Source organism: Cibotium barometz, chromosome 65 (genome assembly GCF_041138505.1).
Source record: "Cibotium barometz isolate CiBa-2024 chromosome 65, ASM4113850v1, whole genome shotgun sequence".
Lineage (NCBI taxonomy): Eukaryota > Viridiplantae > Streptophyta > Polypodiopsida > Cyatheales > Cibotiaceae > Cibotium > Cibotium barometz.
The window spans coordinates 30,047,894-30,063,581 of record NC_141110.1 but is presented as its reverse complement, the minus strand read 5'-3'; the positions used below and the strand labels follow the sequence as shown (position 1 = coordinate 30,063,581).

Genomic DNA, 15,688 nt, shown 5'->3' with positions numbered 1-15,688 from the left:
GGCCAGTCCATAGGTTCTCTCCCAAGCCTATAAAAGGCACCAATGCTCATTGTTATGAACCATTCAGTCCAGCCAGGACTGGGTCTGGACTTAGGCATAGATTAGGAATTTTATTGCCTTTTTAGGCAAGCCTAGGGCTGCCAAGACTGATGTAACTTTTTGTATCATATGAATATACTGAAACTCAGCTATCTCTCTCTCTCTCTCTCTTCTGCTTGGGTTTTGCATCAAGCTGTTCCCACATGGTGTTTAGGGCTGAAAAAAGACTCTTAGAGCTTCCACTTGTAACATTGGTATCAGAGCATTAGGCTTAGCAAGGCTAAACACTGATTCAGTCCCAGATGAAGGTGCAAAGGTCCAAGGCACAGGAAAGTGCACAAGTACGAGGCCCAAGGCAAGGAACACAAGACAAGTAAGAATTCCCTGTCAAGAGGTTTGGTTGGTGGTGTTCCATAAAGCCCAAGGGAATGGTAGTCCTGTGGGTCGGGAGCCACTTGGGGCACACCAAGAAAGGCTCTCAGGCAACGGTTCCAAGGGAGGATTATCCTTCAAGGGATGGAGTGAGAGTGTCAGACTCATTTCTCAGGAAAGAAGACCAGAGACAGTGTTCAGGGACAGGGCAAGAATGGAATGGGGACTGGATGGAACAGATGCATAGAACTTCATCAGAGTTAAGAGTGGATTTGGAGACCGGGCCGGGTGTTCAGTGAAAAGGTTGCCAAAGTAGGAAGGATGACAGAGAGACTCCGGGAATAGAGAATGGGATGATGACAGTCATCCAAGAATACAGATTGGAATCCCGTCATCAAGTTTAGCAACGCTTGAAGGAGGGAAGACCTCGGTTGCAGCTTATTGTTGGAATATTGTTCTGGACCTGGCCGACCAGCAGTCGGCCAGTCCATAGGTTCCCTCCCAAGCCTATAAAAGACACCAGTTCTCATTGTTATGAACCATTCAGTCCAGCCAAGATTGGGTCTAGACTTAGGCATAGATTAGGTATTTTATTACCTAGGGCTGCCAAGACTAATGTACCTTTTGTGCCATATGAATATACTGAAACTCAGCTATCTCTCTCTCTCTCTCTTCTGCTTGCGTTTTGCATCAGGCTGTTCCCAGATGGTGTATAGGGCTGAAAGAAGACCCTCATGGCTTCCACATGTAACACGTACATATGCTTCGATGTCCTTGCGCATACCTGGCCAAAAGAAATAGCGCTCAATCATGCACATAGTTGACAATATACCTATATGACCTGCATAAGGAGAAGCATGGCACTCTTCCATAACCTTTTGCCTCATGTTAGACACTACAAACATGTAGTTGTCCTTCATGAGATAGCTATCTTTGATCACATATGAGGCATGTGCATGACCAACCATCAAATCAATCCATAAACTTGCAAAATATGCATTGGAATGATACAAATCCCGCATGGCAAAGAGGTCCCCATGTGAAGCAACGAAATTGTGGCCACATATGGTCTCTTGGACAATGCATCTGCCACAGCATTCTTCTTTCCTGGAGTGTGCACAATCTGAAAATGAAACATAGAGCGGAAGTTTGCTATCCTCATATGCTTCTTAGAGAGTTTGGTTTGCGTGAGAAAGTATCTCTCTTCACCATAAAATCAGCCCCAAGAAGATAATGTTTCCAAATGCTTAAGGCATGCCCACCAAGTTGGACCCCGGCACTTTATAAAAAATGTCCACCCATTTTAAATGAATGTGAACCTGCAAAGGTTATAAACATTACAAAGCACTTTAATAACTAACACAAGGGTTTTTGAATGCACTTACCACCGATTTATAGGCCACAAAACACGTCAGAATACAAGGCAATCACACGGTTCACGGGTAGGCATCCCATGCCCATGAATTGAACATTCATAGTAGGCAAACACAAGAAAACAGTTCACGCAAAAACACTTTCAAGCATGCAAACATGTGTGCATGTACACTTTGTTATGAGCAAATCTCCTGGATATATGGAACAAGTACAAAATTGGTATTTCTGAGCACAAACTTGGTCAATCGAAAAGTGCAAAACTAGGATTTTCGGCACTCAGATCCACACACTGGCCATAAACAAGTGCGAAAAACTGGGATTCCGGACACCCGAATCAACAAAGTGACCATAAACAAGCGTGAGAAATTCGGATACTAGACACTTGGATCCACAAAGTGGCCATAAACAAGCGCAAGAAATTGGGATCCCGGACACTTGGATCCACACACTGGCCATAAACAGGCGCGAGAAACTAGAGAGAACTATTTAGGTGGCCAAATGGTGATAATCATCATTAGAGAGTTGGAAGATAAACTAGACGAGAACTCTGGGGAGGATGCCTCGGCATAGTTAAGCTGTTATGGTCATCTAGGTGATCAACATGTCATAGTATTTTTTTTTTCCGAGAAAAGATTCTTTCATTAGTTATATAAAAACGCCCGTAGGGCTCCAAAAGATCTCTCCTGCTCATAAGAGAGACAGTGCAGTGAATACAGCATGGCAGCCCGGGAGACTCTCCCTAGGTGCTGCAAAATACAAGCATCAGTACAAAGAACTGAGAGGTTAAATCATACAATAGGGGGGGGGGAAGAGCCAAACAGGTGGCCTGTAGTGCCAACGGGGGGATCCCGTGTGTAAGGTGTAGAAAGGGCCACAGCGCCAAGTGGTGTGAAAGGCCTGGCGCCGTAAGATCGCCTCATCCGAGTCTCCCCGGATGCGATCGTACTGTCCTCGCAGGGTGTGGATCAACTCCTGCCAAATCCCCCGTTCAGTCTCTGCCTGGTGGCTCCAATCTCCCCTCAAAGGCCGTAAAGCACTGGGCCCTCCAGGTGAACCAGATGGTGAGGCTGCTGAGGAGCTCCCATCGTAAATCCCTCTCCTGTGTCCAGCTCGCGGACGAGAAATCCGGTGCCGGAACCAGGTGAGACTGGCCCCTAATAAATCTGATGGCCTGACTGCCCTGCTCCATCTCATAGCCCATAGCAAGCCCTGACGAAGTCGACCAAGCAGCGCCACCCCACGTAAACATACCCTCTGGAGAGAGGGGGGCCAGAATACGCAGCATGCGCAGCCAAATCTACTGCGCCTGAGGGCAATCCCAAAGGCAATGTCTCTGTGTCTCCATAGGGTGGCCGCATCGGACGCAGGCCGCCGGAAGACCGCTGTAAACAAGCCAAGTGGCAACTGCTGAGCCCCTGTGGGCGACCAACCACTGGAAAGTCGAGATCTTGCGGGCCTGTCGACTAGCCCAGAGCCAAGCCCAAAAATCCTCTAGGAACTCCTGTGAGAGTCCCTGTAGTCGCCAATGCCCCGCTGTCGCTGGAGAGACCGTCCTCCTCGCCGTCAAAATATGCCGCCCCAGCCGAACATATACTGGAAAAAGGTGATCTCTGTGGCCTCAAGGGATGCATAAGGATCATGCCACTTGTACTCCCCGGGGTCCCACTGTAGCCGGGCCAAGGGGCGCGCTGCATATGCCCATATGCGCCAATCCGGGAGCACATCAGCAGGGTCGGGGTCAATATGCCACTTCCGAGAAGCGGCGGGGCCACTACCCGAATCCTCTGAAAGGTGCACTTTGCAACCAAAGGCGACTCCATCTCCACTCTCTGGAGTCTGCCCTCATCCTGAATCTCATAGTAGAGGCAACTGCCATCCTCAGTGCAAGCTCTGACAGCAATCAGGATCTCCAACTGTGTAAACCCCCCTCTGAAGTGACTCAGCCTCTCCACCTGGATCTCCTCTGGTAGACTACAGAAGGCCTGCCAGTCTCCAAAACTACGAGCTGGGCCTGCAGCTAAAGGCCGCCCCCAGGCTAGCCGAGGCCGAGAACCCAGCATATGACCCTGCTCTGTGCGAACCGCTGGGCTCCAGATGAGCAGCTGTCTGGCCCACTCCTCAACACAACAAGGAGGTCGCTGAGAGAGCCCCGGTCTCAGCAGCTCCCAAGCTCTCAGGATACTCAAAGCAAATCTGTCCGCCCATCCTCTACTGAGGCCTGTCCTCCTCATCTCTATAAAGATCCAGCGAATCTCTGGTGCCCAAGTGCCCCCTGCTGGGGGCGCCCGAGCCTGCAGCCGCTACAAGAGGAGCTCTTTCCAAGGCTCAGCGCCTAGAAGCAACCCCCGAACGATCAGCTTCCCCAATAAAGCTCTACTCTGATCAACTGGATCTATAATCCCCAACCCTCCCTGAGCCAGCGGAAGTGTAATAACTGCCCATGCAACCTTTGCCCGAGCTGGCTGACCGTCCCGCCCAGACCACAGAAAGTTCCTGATCAGCCTCTGTACCTGGCTGATGCAAGAGCTCGAGAAGATCCAGCAAGACGTAATGTACCACATGGTCGCTAACAGCACCTGATTTGCCACCACCACCCTCCCAGCCAAGGATAGTCGAGCTGTACTCCAATACAAAAGCTTCTTCCGAATGCTCAAAAGAAGCAGGGCAATCTGCTGCTCAGGTGACGAATCTAGGCCAATCTGGCATCCCAAATACCGCACTGCTGTGCCTGGAGGAATCCATCTAAAACCGGGGTCCGGGCTCCATGCCGGAGTGGGAGCACTACTGATCCAAAAGGCCACTGTCTTGCGCCAATTGATCAATGCTCCCGAAGCTGCACTAAAAACTTGGAGCGACTGCTCTGCCCGAAGAAGATTGGCCTCTTGGCCATGCAAAAATAAGCCCGTGTCGTCTGCAAACTCAGCATCAAGCAGGTCCTCCCCCCGGACTGGGAGCTGAAGTCCTCTCAAACCGACCTCCTCTGCCGTCAAATACATGCTCATAGCCTCCGCAAAGAAGAGAAAAAGAAAAGGGGCGAGGGGACACCCCTGACGGACTGATCTGGTCAGCTCAAAACTCGGCCCCCGTCCTCCCGCAATCAACACCTGGCTGCGAGCTGTGGAATACAGAGCCGCCACCTCTCTGATCCATCCTGGCTCAAAGCCCAGGCGAAGCATAGTGCCCTCTAAGAAACCCCAATCAACTCTATTGTATGCCTTCTCAAAATCGACAAGCATCACGACCAAGTCCTCGCCAAGAAATCTAGCTCGGGCCGTCGCCCCCCAGAAAGTAAAGATGTTGTCAAGGATACTGCGCTCCTTGACAAATCCTGTCTGAGTAGCATGAATCAACTCCCCCAAGAACGGCTGGATCCTCAAACTCAAGGCCTTTGCTAAGACCTTGTAGACAGTATTGAGAATCGTAATAGGCCTCCAATGCCGAATATCATCTGATACTCCCTCCCCCTTGGGGATAAGATAGATCAAGCCCTCTGAAAAGCTCTGCGGCATCACCCCAGTGTCCAGAACATGTTGAAAGCCCCTGTGGAGGCCTGGCCCCAAAAGGTCCCAATAGCGCATAAAAAAGGCCGGCGTCAGTCCGTCCTCCCCTGGGCAACTATGTCGCGGCAGGACCCTCAAGGCCTCGGCAAGCTCAATCTCGGACAGAGGCGCACCTAGAACTGTACACATACGGTCTGTGACCCTCCTCTGCACATGGGCCCACACAGTCTGTCTGCAAACATCTCGATCCTCAGTGGCTGGCTCCGCTGAAAGCAGGTCTCTATAGAATGCAGTGGCAATGGCTCTGATCTCCCCGAGCTCAGTAGCTACCGATCCATCCGGTCTACCAAGCTGGCGGACTCCTGCTCGCGCATGACGGGGCCCAGTGATCTCAAAAAACTCTCCAGTCACTCTATCACCAAGCTACGTCCACTGAGAGGCCTGACGACGATAGTAAAACTCATGTCTCTGCTCCTCTACCTCTCGAACCTCCTGGCGTGCCTGGCTCAGCTGGGACGCCACCCACTCACATGCAAGCTGCTGCTCCTGAAGGCGCTGTAGCGAAGCAAGGCTGCGTCTCAGCCGATGCTCCAGCTCGCGAATCTCTCCCAGCCATGTCAAAGCTGCAGCGTGCAGAAAAGAGCTAAGATCGACGAGTCCCTGGGCACACTGGCCCGCTGCATCCTGGTCAAAGCACTGACTATCATGCCAGATCCTCTCAATGTCCTCAGCGAGACTGGGATCTGTAAGTACCCTCTCTGGGATCCTCAACTGCAAGCTGGGCTCCCGCTCACGTCTCCAAACTCACAACTCACGTCTCCAGGTTCACATCTGTTGACTCGCGTTTTTGACTCGTGTCTTTTTTCATGGGACTATGAGCTCACGTCTCCCAACCCGAGAGAGATGGTTTGGCTTGGTTTTTGGAGTTTCTTTGAGGTTTTTTGGACTTGGCAGGGGGACAATTAAGATTCCTACAAGTGATTAAGTGTATTTTGATTATTTTTTATTGCTTTTGCATGGAATGCTTTAGTCCACTATACATCCGTTTATGGGCGCCCACATAGCAGGTCCACTCCCTCCCTCTGGAGGTGCCCCACACGGAAACCCCATAAACACCACGCTTAAAATCTCCTTTTATAAACGTTTTTTTTTTTTTTGGGGGGGGGGGGGGGGGGGGGGGACTTCAGTAGGTTTAGCAACCTGATATGCCTCCTCGCAAGCTTTACGTGCGCATCGCCAGTTGCTTGCTTACTCCTCTCTCAAGTGATGGCAAGAGCTCTGATGGTCATGTTGCTAGTCACTCCCTATCTCCCCTCTCGAGTGATGGCACGAACTGTGATGCTACAACCTGCACCTACAAGGTTAACTCCCTTCCATGGCATCCTTGGGCATGATTGGTGCCATCTGGATCCTCATGGCCCTGCAGCTACGTGTATTACTGCCCAAACAGCCGTCGTGACCAGCCACTGAAGCCCGTGGGCCCTGGTGAGCCCATTGAACTTTCTGGTAGAAAGCGCGGCCCAGTCACCACCTTTGCTCCCTGTGGCCCCCACCCAAAAGCCTTTGCCCTCAGTTTCGCCATCCATTGTCTCATAGGGTCACCACCTTGATTAAACATAAAAGCTATCCGGTGCTCTAGATCTACATAATGCATAATAGTATTGTGCTTTCCCCCCCTACTTCACCACAGACAACTCTGAGAGAGACAATTTAAAGAGCATGGCAATACCCACTGAAAGTTGAACTCCACCGGATATGTGTGTCCGTTGCTCAAATGACAAGGCCCAACAATATCCAGTCACTACAAGTAGTCCCCTCTCTAGACTCTAGTGTGACTAAGTGTAAAAGATCACATCTCTACCTGTGTAGGTCTCTCTATAGTTACCGGAGTTATGAATATAATCATATCATGCCATCGCAATTCCAAACAGCCATGTGTAATCAATATGTGGTCCCACATAACCTGTGGTGACATGCAGCACTGGATGCATAAAAGGTGGTGCATCAGGGCTAGGTGTGTCCCGTTTCTCTCACCTCCCCAGCTGCAGAGTTGACCATTTCTAAAAACAACATATTTGCCCTTGTCTCTTGCTTCTTGAACCTTGACCACTATTATTTTCCTTACCCTTACCTCAAGCTGGGTAAGATCATCATTGACATAGATGAGGATTCCTTTTAGAACTCGTCTATGTGAGAGAGAGAAAGAGCTTTTACTAATGTACATGAAAGACACAGAGTCTATGAAACTACGTAGTAAAACAAGTGTGCCATGCCAGTCCTCTGTCAATCATAATGGCAGTGTCATGGTCACCACCCTAAAAGAAAATCTTTAGTCTGAGCAGCAGATCACAGCTTGCCAGGTCAGGAAAGCGAGCTGCACAGAGGAGATTGAGGGTATTCAGATTTATGACACCCAGTGCATCTGTACTTTCTTACTTAATAGAAGTCTTTTTTTTGCAAAAAAACAAGTGCCATGAATAGGCTAAAAGTCAGAACATGGAAAAAGAAAAAACACCCTAACTACACAGTCCACTTACTCACAGATCTGACAAGTACAAGTGAACGTAAGTGAGAATCATCTGCCATCCTCGCTATAAATAGAGTACATAGCCTCAATATCCACCTCATGGATCGGTGCATCTCCCTGTCATTGGAGTATGTCCCTAATCTAAAGCTGGCGAAAAGAGGATCTAGAACTCTCAGGTCAGGAGAGCCTCACTTGAGAGAGACTGTGTCCTCTCTCTCGTGAGACCACGGATCAGCTGAATGGTTGCACCATCAGGTGGAAAGGCACTGTCATGTCAAGATTTGGTGCATCACCACTCAACTATCTGCTCTCTCTTGTGTCACCATGCTAGATGCCAGTTGTCTGTCTGATACGAGCTGAAGTCAGTAGTATCCTCTTGATCCTACCTTCCTCAGTGTAGCCGCATCAAGGTCTCTCTATAACGCTGCAGCTCTATCATGTACATACCCAAGCCTCCTGATTTCTGTGGTGCAACACCCATGAAAGAGGGTCAAATATCTCTCTGAAGAGGCAATGAAATCCCTCTCGTATCTCATAATAGCCTGGACATGTAAACAAGTACTGCTCCTTTGACTCTCTCCCCCCAAAAGTGCATACCCTGCATACTTGCTCCCCTGGAATGCCCTTTACTATCCCTCCCTCAATCCGAACACACTCTCATCTGTCCAATGGCAATCCTCATGACATGGGACGTGTGTCTGTACAGATATCTGAGCTTTTCAGCAAAACCGTCCTTTGTAACTCTCAAAAAATGTGATCTGCAGAATGAAACTTTGTAGGAAGCTGTAATGGGATCAGTCATGCTCTTCATGGGATTGCCCAGTGAGCAAGCCAGTACTCCATAGTTTTAGTATCTTGGGCTTGTCCTTGCCTTGGCTCACTACCCACATCTAGAACAACCCGATTTTCTGTGAATGCTTTAACTTTGACTTCCAATCCATCTTAAACAATGTTTTACCTTTTTAATTTGATCTCCAATCAGCAACAAAGAATTTCGGACAGCCAAGAAAGCAGCAAAAACAGCCCCTTTGGACTCCTGACTGTACTATTTCAGTATGGACAGCAGAGAAGGCACTTCAAGCAGCCCATAAACAAATCGACGATCAGGAACAACTCAACCACCACAAGAAGGTACCAGCAGTGATTTGGTAAAAGGAAAGGATGAAGCAAGGTGGTCAGCAGCATAGGTACTCGAAACAAGCCGAACAATAGAGTGGGGCTGCTAATGAGCTGGTCCAACAGGATATGGAGGAGTCCCAAGCATTAATGATGAAGCATGGACGGTGAAAAACTGGTTGTTCAATCATGGGAGGAGCAGGTTACCAAAATGATGGAGAAAAAGGAGCCTGGAGCTGGTCATCCTCCTCCATGCAGCCCTGCAATCATGCAAAGCTGGTGGCGCCAAGTGTCAGGCAGCCCCCTGACGCCTGCCCACACACTTGGTGGGCCATATATGCTCCAGGATCTGGAATCCCTTCACTGGCATGCACCTATACTACCCATGTGCATCCCTAATCTACCTAGAGCTTGTGCGAGTACTATCTTGGAAAATCTGACCCAATGATCTCAGGTAGTCATGACAACCTCCGCGTCTGGAATGATGCATGTGACAACCTGTTCTTAGTCCACAAATAGAAGAAAGCACAAACAATCTGGATGCAAATTTTCAACAAATGCAATGCATACTACTCGGTAACATAGACCTACTGTGTGGAAAGAGAGAGACCTGCATGTGCTGTACACAAGTGTTCCCCCGGGCTTCAACAGTCTAAAGCCATTTGTAAGCAGCTGCAACTGCAAGCTCAGCACAACCAGGAATTACAATTTAAAAAGAGTGCCTCTTTAAAACCATAGGAAAGACACCATTTGAACAGCTGTCAACAACACCTGGAGTCAAAACCAACTATAATTCCCTTAAAAGGTCTTTTAACACAAAAATGGGGAGAGGTGAACCTGGAGATTCGTGATAGAGACTAGTCGATCATGATCCAAAACTCGTCGTTCGAGGGTATGCCAACCCCATTGCTCGTATTTGCATATATGCTTCAAAGACCCATCATGGGTGCATTCTGCATCAACCAAAACCTGCAAAATATGGGCATATCCAGTTAAGCACCTTGATGGAGAGAGTCTTCCTACATTCCATTGGAAGAGTGCATTGGAATTGCGATCGGTCATCATTGGTGCTTCTACAACCAGGTACAGTTCAGCTCGACTCTTGGTCTTTCAAAGGTCTTGTGTTTGGCTTATCTACAGTCCAAAGTCAGTCTTACATTCATTCTCTTCAAAGATAATAAAGCAAACCTTCCTAGCAATAGGAGGGGGGCCTTCAGTGGGTAATTTGGGGCCCAATAAGGTGTAGAGATCTCTCTCTCTCTCTCTCTCTCTCTCTCTCTCTTAAATTGTGAAGTGATAAAGTGGATTGCTAAAGACTCGCGAAACTCAAGATAAAGAAGGCGGTGTGAGACTTTGTGTGACAGGATCCTTCATCTACGCATAATTCCGTTGCATGTTACAATGAGGAGTCTGGGACTGGTTGTATTGACTCATTAGACAAGTCCGGCTTTGACATTCTTCACCAGCAAATACTTGTTTGGATAATATGTCTTCATATTATGCGTTGCATGGATTATCTGGCTAGCAAGCCCTTGGAGCTTTGTACACAAATAAAAAACTCCAATAATATACTCCAATATTGAGAGGGGGGTCGGCCCCTTCACGGCCCTAGTGGTGGTGTGTTGTGCAGTGCTTCTCTTTTGTAGATTGTCTTGAGCAATGATGTATCTTTTAGTGATTATGTGTATTGGGGCTAGTTCATTTCAGTGTTGACGAGCATATTGTTCACGAGACGGTGCCCAAGGACGTTCACACCTAGTCGGTGTAGTTTCAAGGGGCGGGTTGCTTACGTGGCCCGTGGGGAGGGTTTTGTAAAAGGCTAAGACTTGAAAGCCTTAATGTTTTAAACACATTACGTTTTTTTTTGTTTTGTTGAAAAAACCGAAAGAGTTGTGTTGTTTCTCAACGAAGGGTGGCGCCTGTAGAAAGAGCCGATTTAGGCTCAAGGGACATGCGAGTAGCATTCGAGGCCTAGAAGGGAATGGAGAGGGAGCCAAATCAGGCGTGTATCAAGGCCAGGAACCCTTGGTGAGGCTACAGCTTGCCATCGTTTTTTTTTTTTGTAGAAAAGGGCTTTCTGCAAAATTGGAAAAAAAAATAGAAATAAGAAAAAATGGCAAAGGCAATAAAATTGGAAAGGGCATTCTCTCTAGTTCTTCCATACAACCCTTGCTAAGGCTGACTTTAGGGTTAGGATTGCCTGATTTCTAGGGTTAGGGTTTTCTCATTTTTAGGGTTAGAGTTTTCTCATTTTTAGGGTTAGGGTTTGGCTATGTGCGTCCTATAGGTTGGAGTTTGTTTGCTCTGATACTACTGTTAAGCTTTTAGCTTAATTAAGCATGATTAAAAGATCTTAATGCTTAAATACTTGAGTAAACATGAGACAAAGAGTGGAAAGCTGTGTTGTGTTGCATTGAGACACAAGGCCTTGTTAAATAGGGCTAGAATAGGTACAAATGAAGAGGCACATCCCTAATGAAAGGGTGTGACTCTTGAATGAATAGTTATGTCCTTTGGATGTAGAGATGTGTCCTTTGATCAATAGATATGTCCCTTTGAAGAGATGTGTCCTTTGGTGATGACCCATGTGACAGGGTGTGACCCTTCAATGATGTCCTTTCAATAATTGAAGGCTAATCAAGAGTAGTTAGATAAAGTCACAATCGTGACATGCCCAGCATACTATGAGATTCGAGGCAGCTTTCACTACCTATTCAGACAGGCATTTGGTCCTCAGAGCATGGCACAAGGAGACAGATTCGAGAGAGGACATAGGAGGCAAGAAAAACACACCCAATGTCAGACACTCCTCACATCTTTCTTTTAGAGTAGTGGACAGTGCCAAGCTAGAGAACTAGATGACAAGGAAGAGATGCAAGTTCACCAGATCAGCGCGCTTACAGAGATTCCAGCCACAAGGAGTTTCTATCCTGACCTCCAAATGCCTAGCTGCTGCTAGATGCCCTTGGATGACGACACACAAAACACATTAAAGACCCAAAGCGGAGCACAAGAGACCACCATCCATGTGACACGCCACACCCAGATCATAGTAGGTTCAAAACTCGTATCAAACAAGATGAAACGTATGGTACAACCCTTATCATTTCTTACATACGGTACCTGAGAAACCTTGCAATTTTTTTGAAACTTTCGAAACCTGTACCGTTTGCACGTTTTTAAAGGTTCTGACAACCCAGACCCAGACACACAACTCCTGCAAGGCAGAGGATTAGTTTCCATCTTATGGCAATCCATGAGTTTGGATCCCCCGCATGTCATCATTGGACATCGTTCTGAGACAGCTCTCTGACCCTATTGGCTTTCGCATAGCATGCCTTCATTGTCCCTCAGTGTCTTCTTGGCATACTTTACAATTTCAATCTATGTTTCATGCCCTATGCATTTCCACTCCCCCCCCCCCCCAACTCACACATCATTTCATCATTGGTCTTGTGAGCCATTTTGTCCCTCCAAAGACACTAATAACCCTTTCTTTCTCTCTTCACAGTCATACCAACAACAAACAGACAAACATAATTTTCAGTGTATCGCATACCTTGTCATAGCCAACTTCTGACCCTGTTCCCCCATCTATGCAACAATTTTCAAAGAGCTGCTCCCTTTTCAGCCCAACCACACCCGAACCATTCCCATAAAAAAGCAGCTCGAGTGCTTCACTTGTGATTTTCGATCTTGCCTTTTTAGCATCGCGCTTCTTTTCTTTGCGTGTCCTTCGAGAAGTCCACTCCCCAAAAGTTTCATTCAGCCCTTTATTTGTAAGCACATCTTCTTGCTCAACTACCGCTTGCTGACATGGCAGCAGTGTGAAACGAGTTCCATCTGCTACGAAGAGTCGGCAACATTTACCAAGTCCATACTTGAGCAACATCGTGCGGCAAGCAGCCAAACGATGACGCGCAATGTCCACACCAGTCAGTGTGCCAGACTCTCTCAGATGATCAGCCACCATGCAGAGTTTAGCGCCTGCAGTGGCAACGAACTTCTTACATGCAATCCTCTTTTCGAGCTCACCAAAAATTGAGTGTTTATACGGAACCCAAAAAAAAAAAAGGCATTGATTACCTGGGGCAGCACATAGGTCAAGAACATGATCACCTTGAACAACACCCAATGCCTGCACAGCTGCTCCAGAGGCTGCATCCATCCCATAGATCTAGAAAAAAAAAAGACAAGAAAAACTTGCAATAACTCACTCGCATCGAGAGTGGGGGTGGGTGGTTGGAAACTATTTTAAGAATTATAATACATGGCATGCATTGATAGGTCAAATTCACCTTTCCAAGTTGATATGCTTGGGTGCTGGCGATTTGCGCCTCTTGAGGCAAGCTATAAAAACCTCGTAACCATCGAAGGGGAGATAGCTTACAACCAAGCTCGGTTTCAATGCTAGGAATTGCGTCTTCAAAGCCCGGTTTAATCCTTTAAAAATATAAAATAAGATCACAAATATGCCCCGAAATAAGCACTCGAATCAAGCACATGTATCAACATAGAATATGCGTATCATTAGGCTAGGGAGCATCATAGAGCATCGTTTTGAGCCTAACAAATGGCTTTCTCAAGCATAGTTGGATTGACATGACGCTTGATGTCCCTTAAAAACCGAAGGACTGCCCCTTCTATGGAGCAGGTTGGACCCCTCTACGCAGGTTGTCTTGGTGACCTGCTAACTGCTGATTAAGCAACATTTGCACGTGTCCCCGCTTGAGCACTGGGGCAGCCTGTTCTGCTGTTTACCACCCACAAGCTGCTGAAGTCTACCTGACTTTGTGTGATTCCTCTGATAGTCCTCATCCATTTGCATCTAGACGTCATCCGTATGCCTTGCTCTTTCTGTTTCTGGCCCCACACTCTAATAGTACAGGACTCTGGGTGGTACATGCTCATCTCTAGCAGTTCATCCTACATGTATCCAAGCACATTCCTTCTTTTGCTCTCTTCAGCCATTAGCCCATCGCCCTATCCTAATGTTCGCATGCATCTCCAAGAGTAATGCATGAGACAAAACAGCGCATAAAGAGAGTCCAACAAAACTACAAAAAGGCAATCTCAGGGGAGTATGCCCTCTTCCCCTGCACAGTGTCTGTTTTCTGAAGGAGAGAAAAAGAGAAAAATAAAAAAAACTACTGCCTGCTGGCGCTTGGCAAACACTGAGATTTGGGGTGAAACTTGCTTGCTAGGGACTTTTAACAGCTTTATCTGGCCCCCAATGGCAGGATAGAAGTCTCATCATCATCACCCATTGCTTACATGGCCGCTTTGGTAAGAAGAGTTGGTCCTATGAGACCTAAATCAAGGTGCTACCCACCTACACCATCTGCCCTGGTTGGACACCTGTGCTAGGTTTGTCGAGAAGCTGGTGCCAGCAATGGGGCTCTGATGGGCATTTTACAGAGCTTTCGATGGCCTGGTCCAGCGAATTGGCCAGTACAAACTGCCCTAGCAACAACTCTTCTTAGGAAAGCTCCCATGCAGGCGAGCGTGATGACGGTGATCTTCTATGCTGCTCATAATTGCTATGAGATTGGCATACGCACCTGACATAGCGAGGTAGGCTTTGAGCAGCCGAATAGATAGAGGGGTCGATGCCGCTCTTTGCCAAGAAGTCGAGAAACGGCTGAGGCAGAGGAAGCAAACTGGCGTTCGAATGCGGAGAGGAGTCGTGCAGTGCGTCATTTAAAACGTCTTCTTTTTGGAGGTAGTCAAGGTGAAGCTGGGCCAAAGAGGCTGGCCTGACTGCAACCTCCGCCATCCGAACAGCCTGCACAACGGCAACGCTTTGCAGCCTGCTACGAAATCCCGCTGCTCCTGAGGGTGCCGCCGCCGTCGGCGTTGCTGCTAGCTCGAGCATCCGCAGTCTGCTTGTTGCTACTAACCCGGGTTATAGGAGTTTTCACATGACGTTAACACGCGAGTCAGAAACGAAACGTCCTAAGAGAGACAAACGTATTTTTAAGGTTCAATCGGTTGTAATTTTTCTTAGCCTTGAATTAAAGATTCCATTTTTTGAAATTTTAGTTAACCCATGCACTTTTTCAATAAAAAATTAGTTGACCTTGAGTCCTTTTTTCCTCTCTAGTTAGAAAAAAACTTTAATTCTAACACTTAAACACTTTGTCCCATAGTAAATCAAATATCAAAAGCTATGACTACAACACAACAAGTAGATTTGACACAATTAGTGTCGTAAGGGGCAGCCTATGTTGTAAGATGATGCTCATTTTGAGAGACAGACAACTAGTAGAGCATAAGAATCTCGAGGTGATTGCATCTCCTATGGATTGCATTGCCATTGAGGATCGGCTCTCTCTCTCTCTCTCTCTCTCTCTCTCTCTCTCTCTCTCTCTCTCTCTTAAGCTTATGGTTACATGCTTGTGTTGTGATGGTATGGCCATGGCTTGACGTTGGAATAGTCGTGGCAACCTGGATAGAGAATGGTACAACTATGGCTTTGGTTTGGTACGGTCATGGCGGCTAATTTTGGTACGACTGTGGCATTTGCTTTTTTTTTTGGCACCCTACAAACAGGTTTTGTACCCCTGGGCTATGTGGTCCAGTACCCCATTGCGGGTTTTGTACTGACTCTGTGCCCAATTTGCCAAAGTGAGAAGACGGTTCCAATTGAGTGATGGCAAGGTTGGTATATCCCTTGGGATTTCAAAGACTTTCAAGAGGGAGTAGTTGAGGGTGGAGAGGCCACCAAGGGCTTAGCAAGAGTACTCAAAGGTAGCCAGAT

At 47.5% G+C, this 15,688-nt stretch overlaps 1 protein-coding gene across 1 annotated transcript in view; it reads right to left on the bottom strand.

Annotated features, from left to right (window-relative positions):
- The window catches only part of LOC147603162 (S-adenosyl-L-methionine-dependent methyltransferases superfamily protein), a 31,542-nt gene extending 16,640 nt beyond the window's left edge, over nucleotides 1–14,902 (bottom strand). The window contains exons 1-6 of the mRNA XM_086797400.1: nucleotides 14,490–14,902; nucleotides 13,227–13,371; nucleotides 13,015–13,105; nucleotides 12,488–12,915; nucleotides 9,766–9,897; nucleotides 9,539–9,606 (exon numbers count right to left, since the gene is read on the bottom strand). Coding sequence (XP_086653526.1) covers nucleotides 9,539–9,606; nucleotides 9,766–9,897; nucleotides 12,488–12,915; nucleotides 13,015–13,105; nucleotides 13,227–13,371; nucleotides 14,490–14,803 — 1,178 coding nt within the window. The 5' untranslated portion in view covers nucleotides 14,804–14,902. The remainder of the gene's footprint in view (nucleotides 1–9,538; nucleotides 9,607–9,765; nucleotides 9,898–12,487; nucleotides 12,916–13,014; nucleotides 13,106–13,226; nucleotides 13,372–14,489) is intronic.
- Nucleotides 14,903–15,688: the final 786 nt, after the last annotated feature.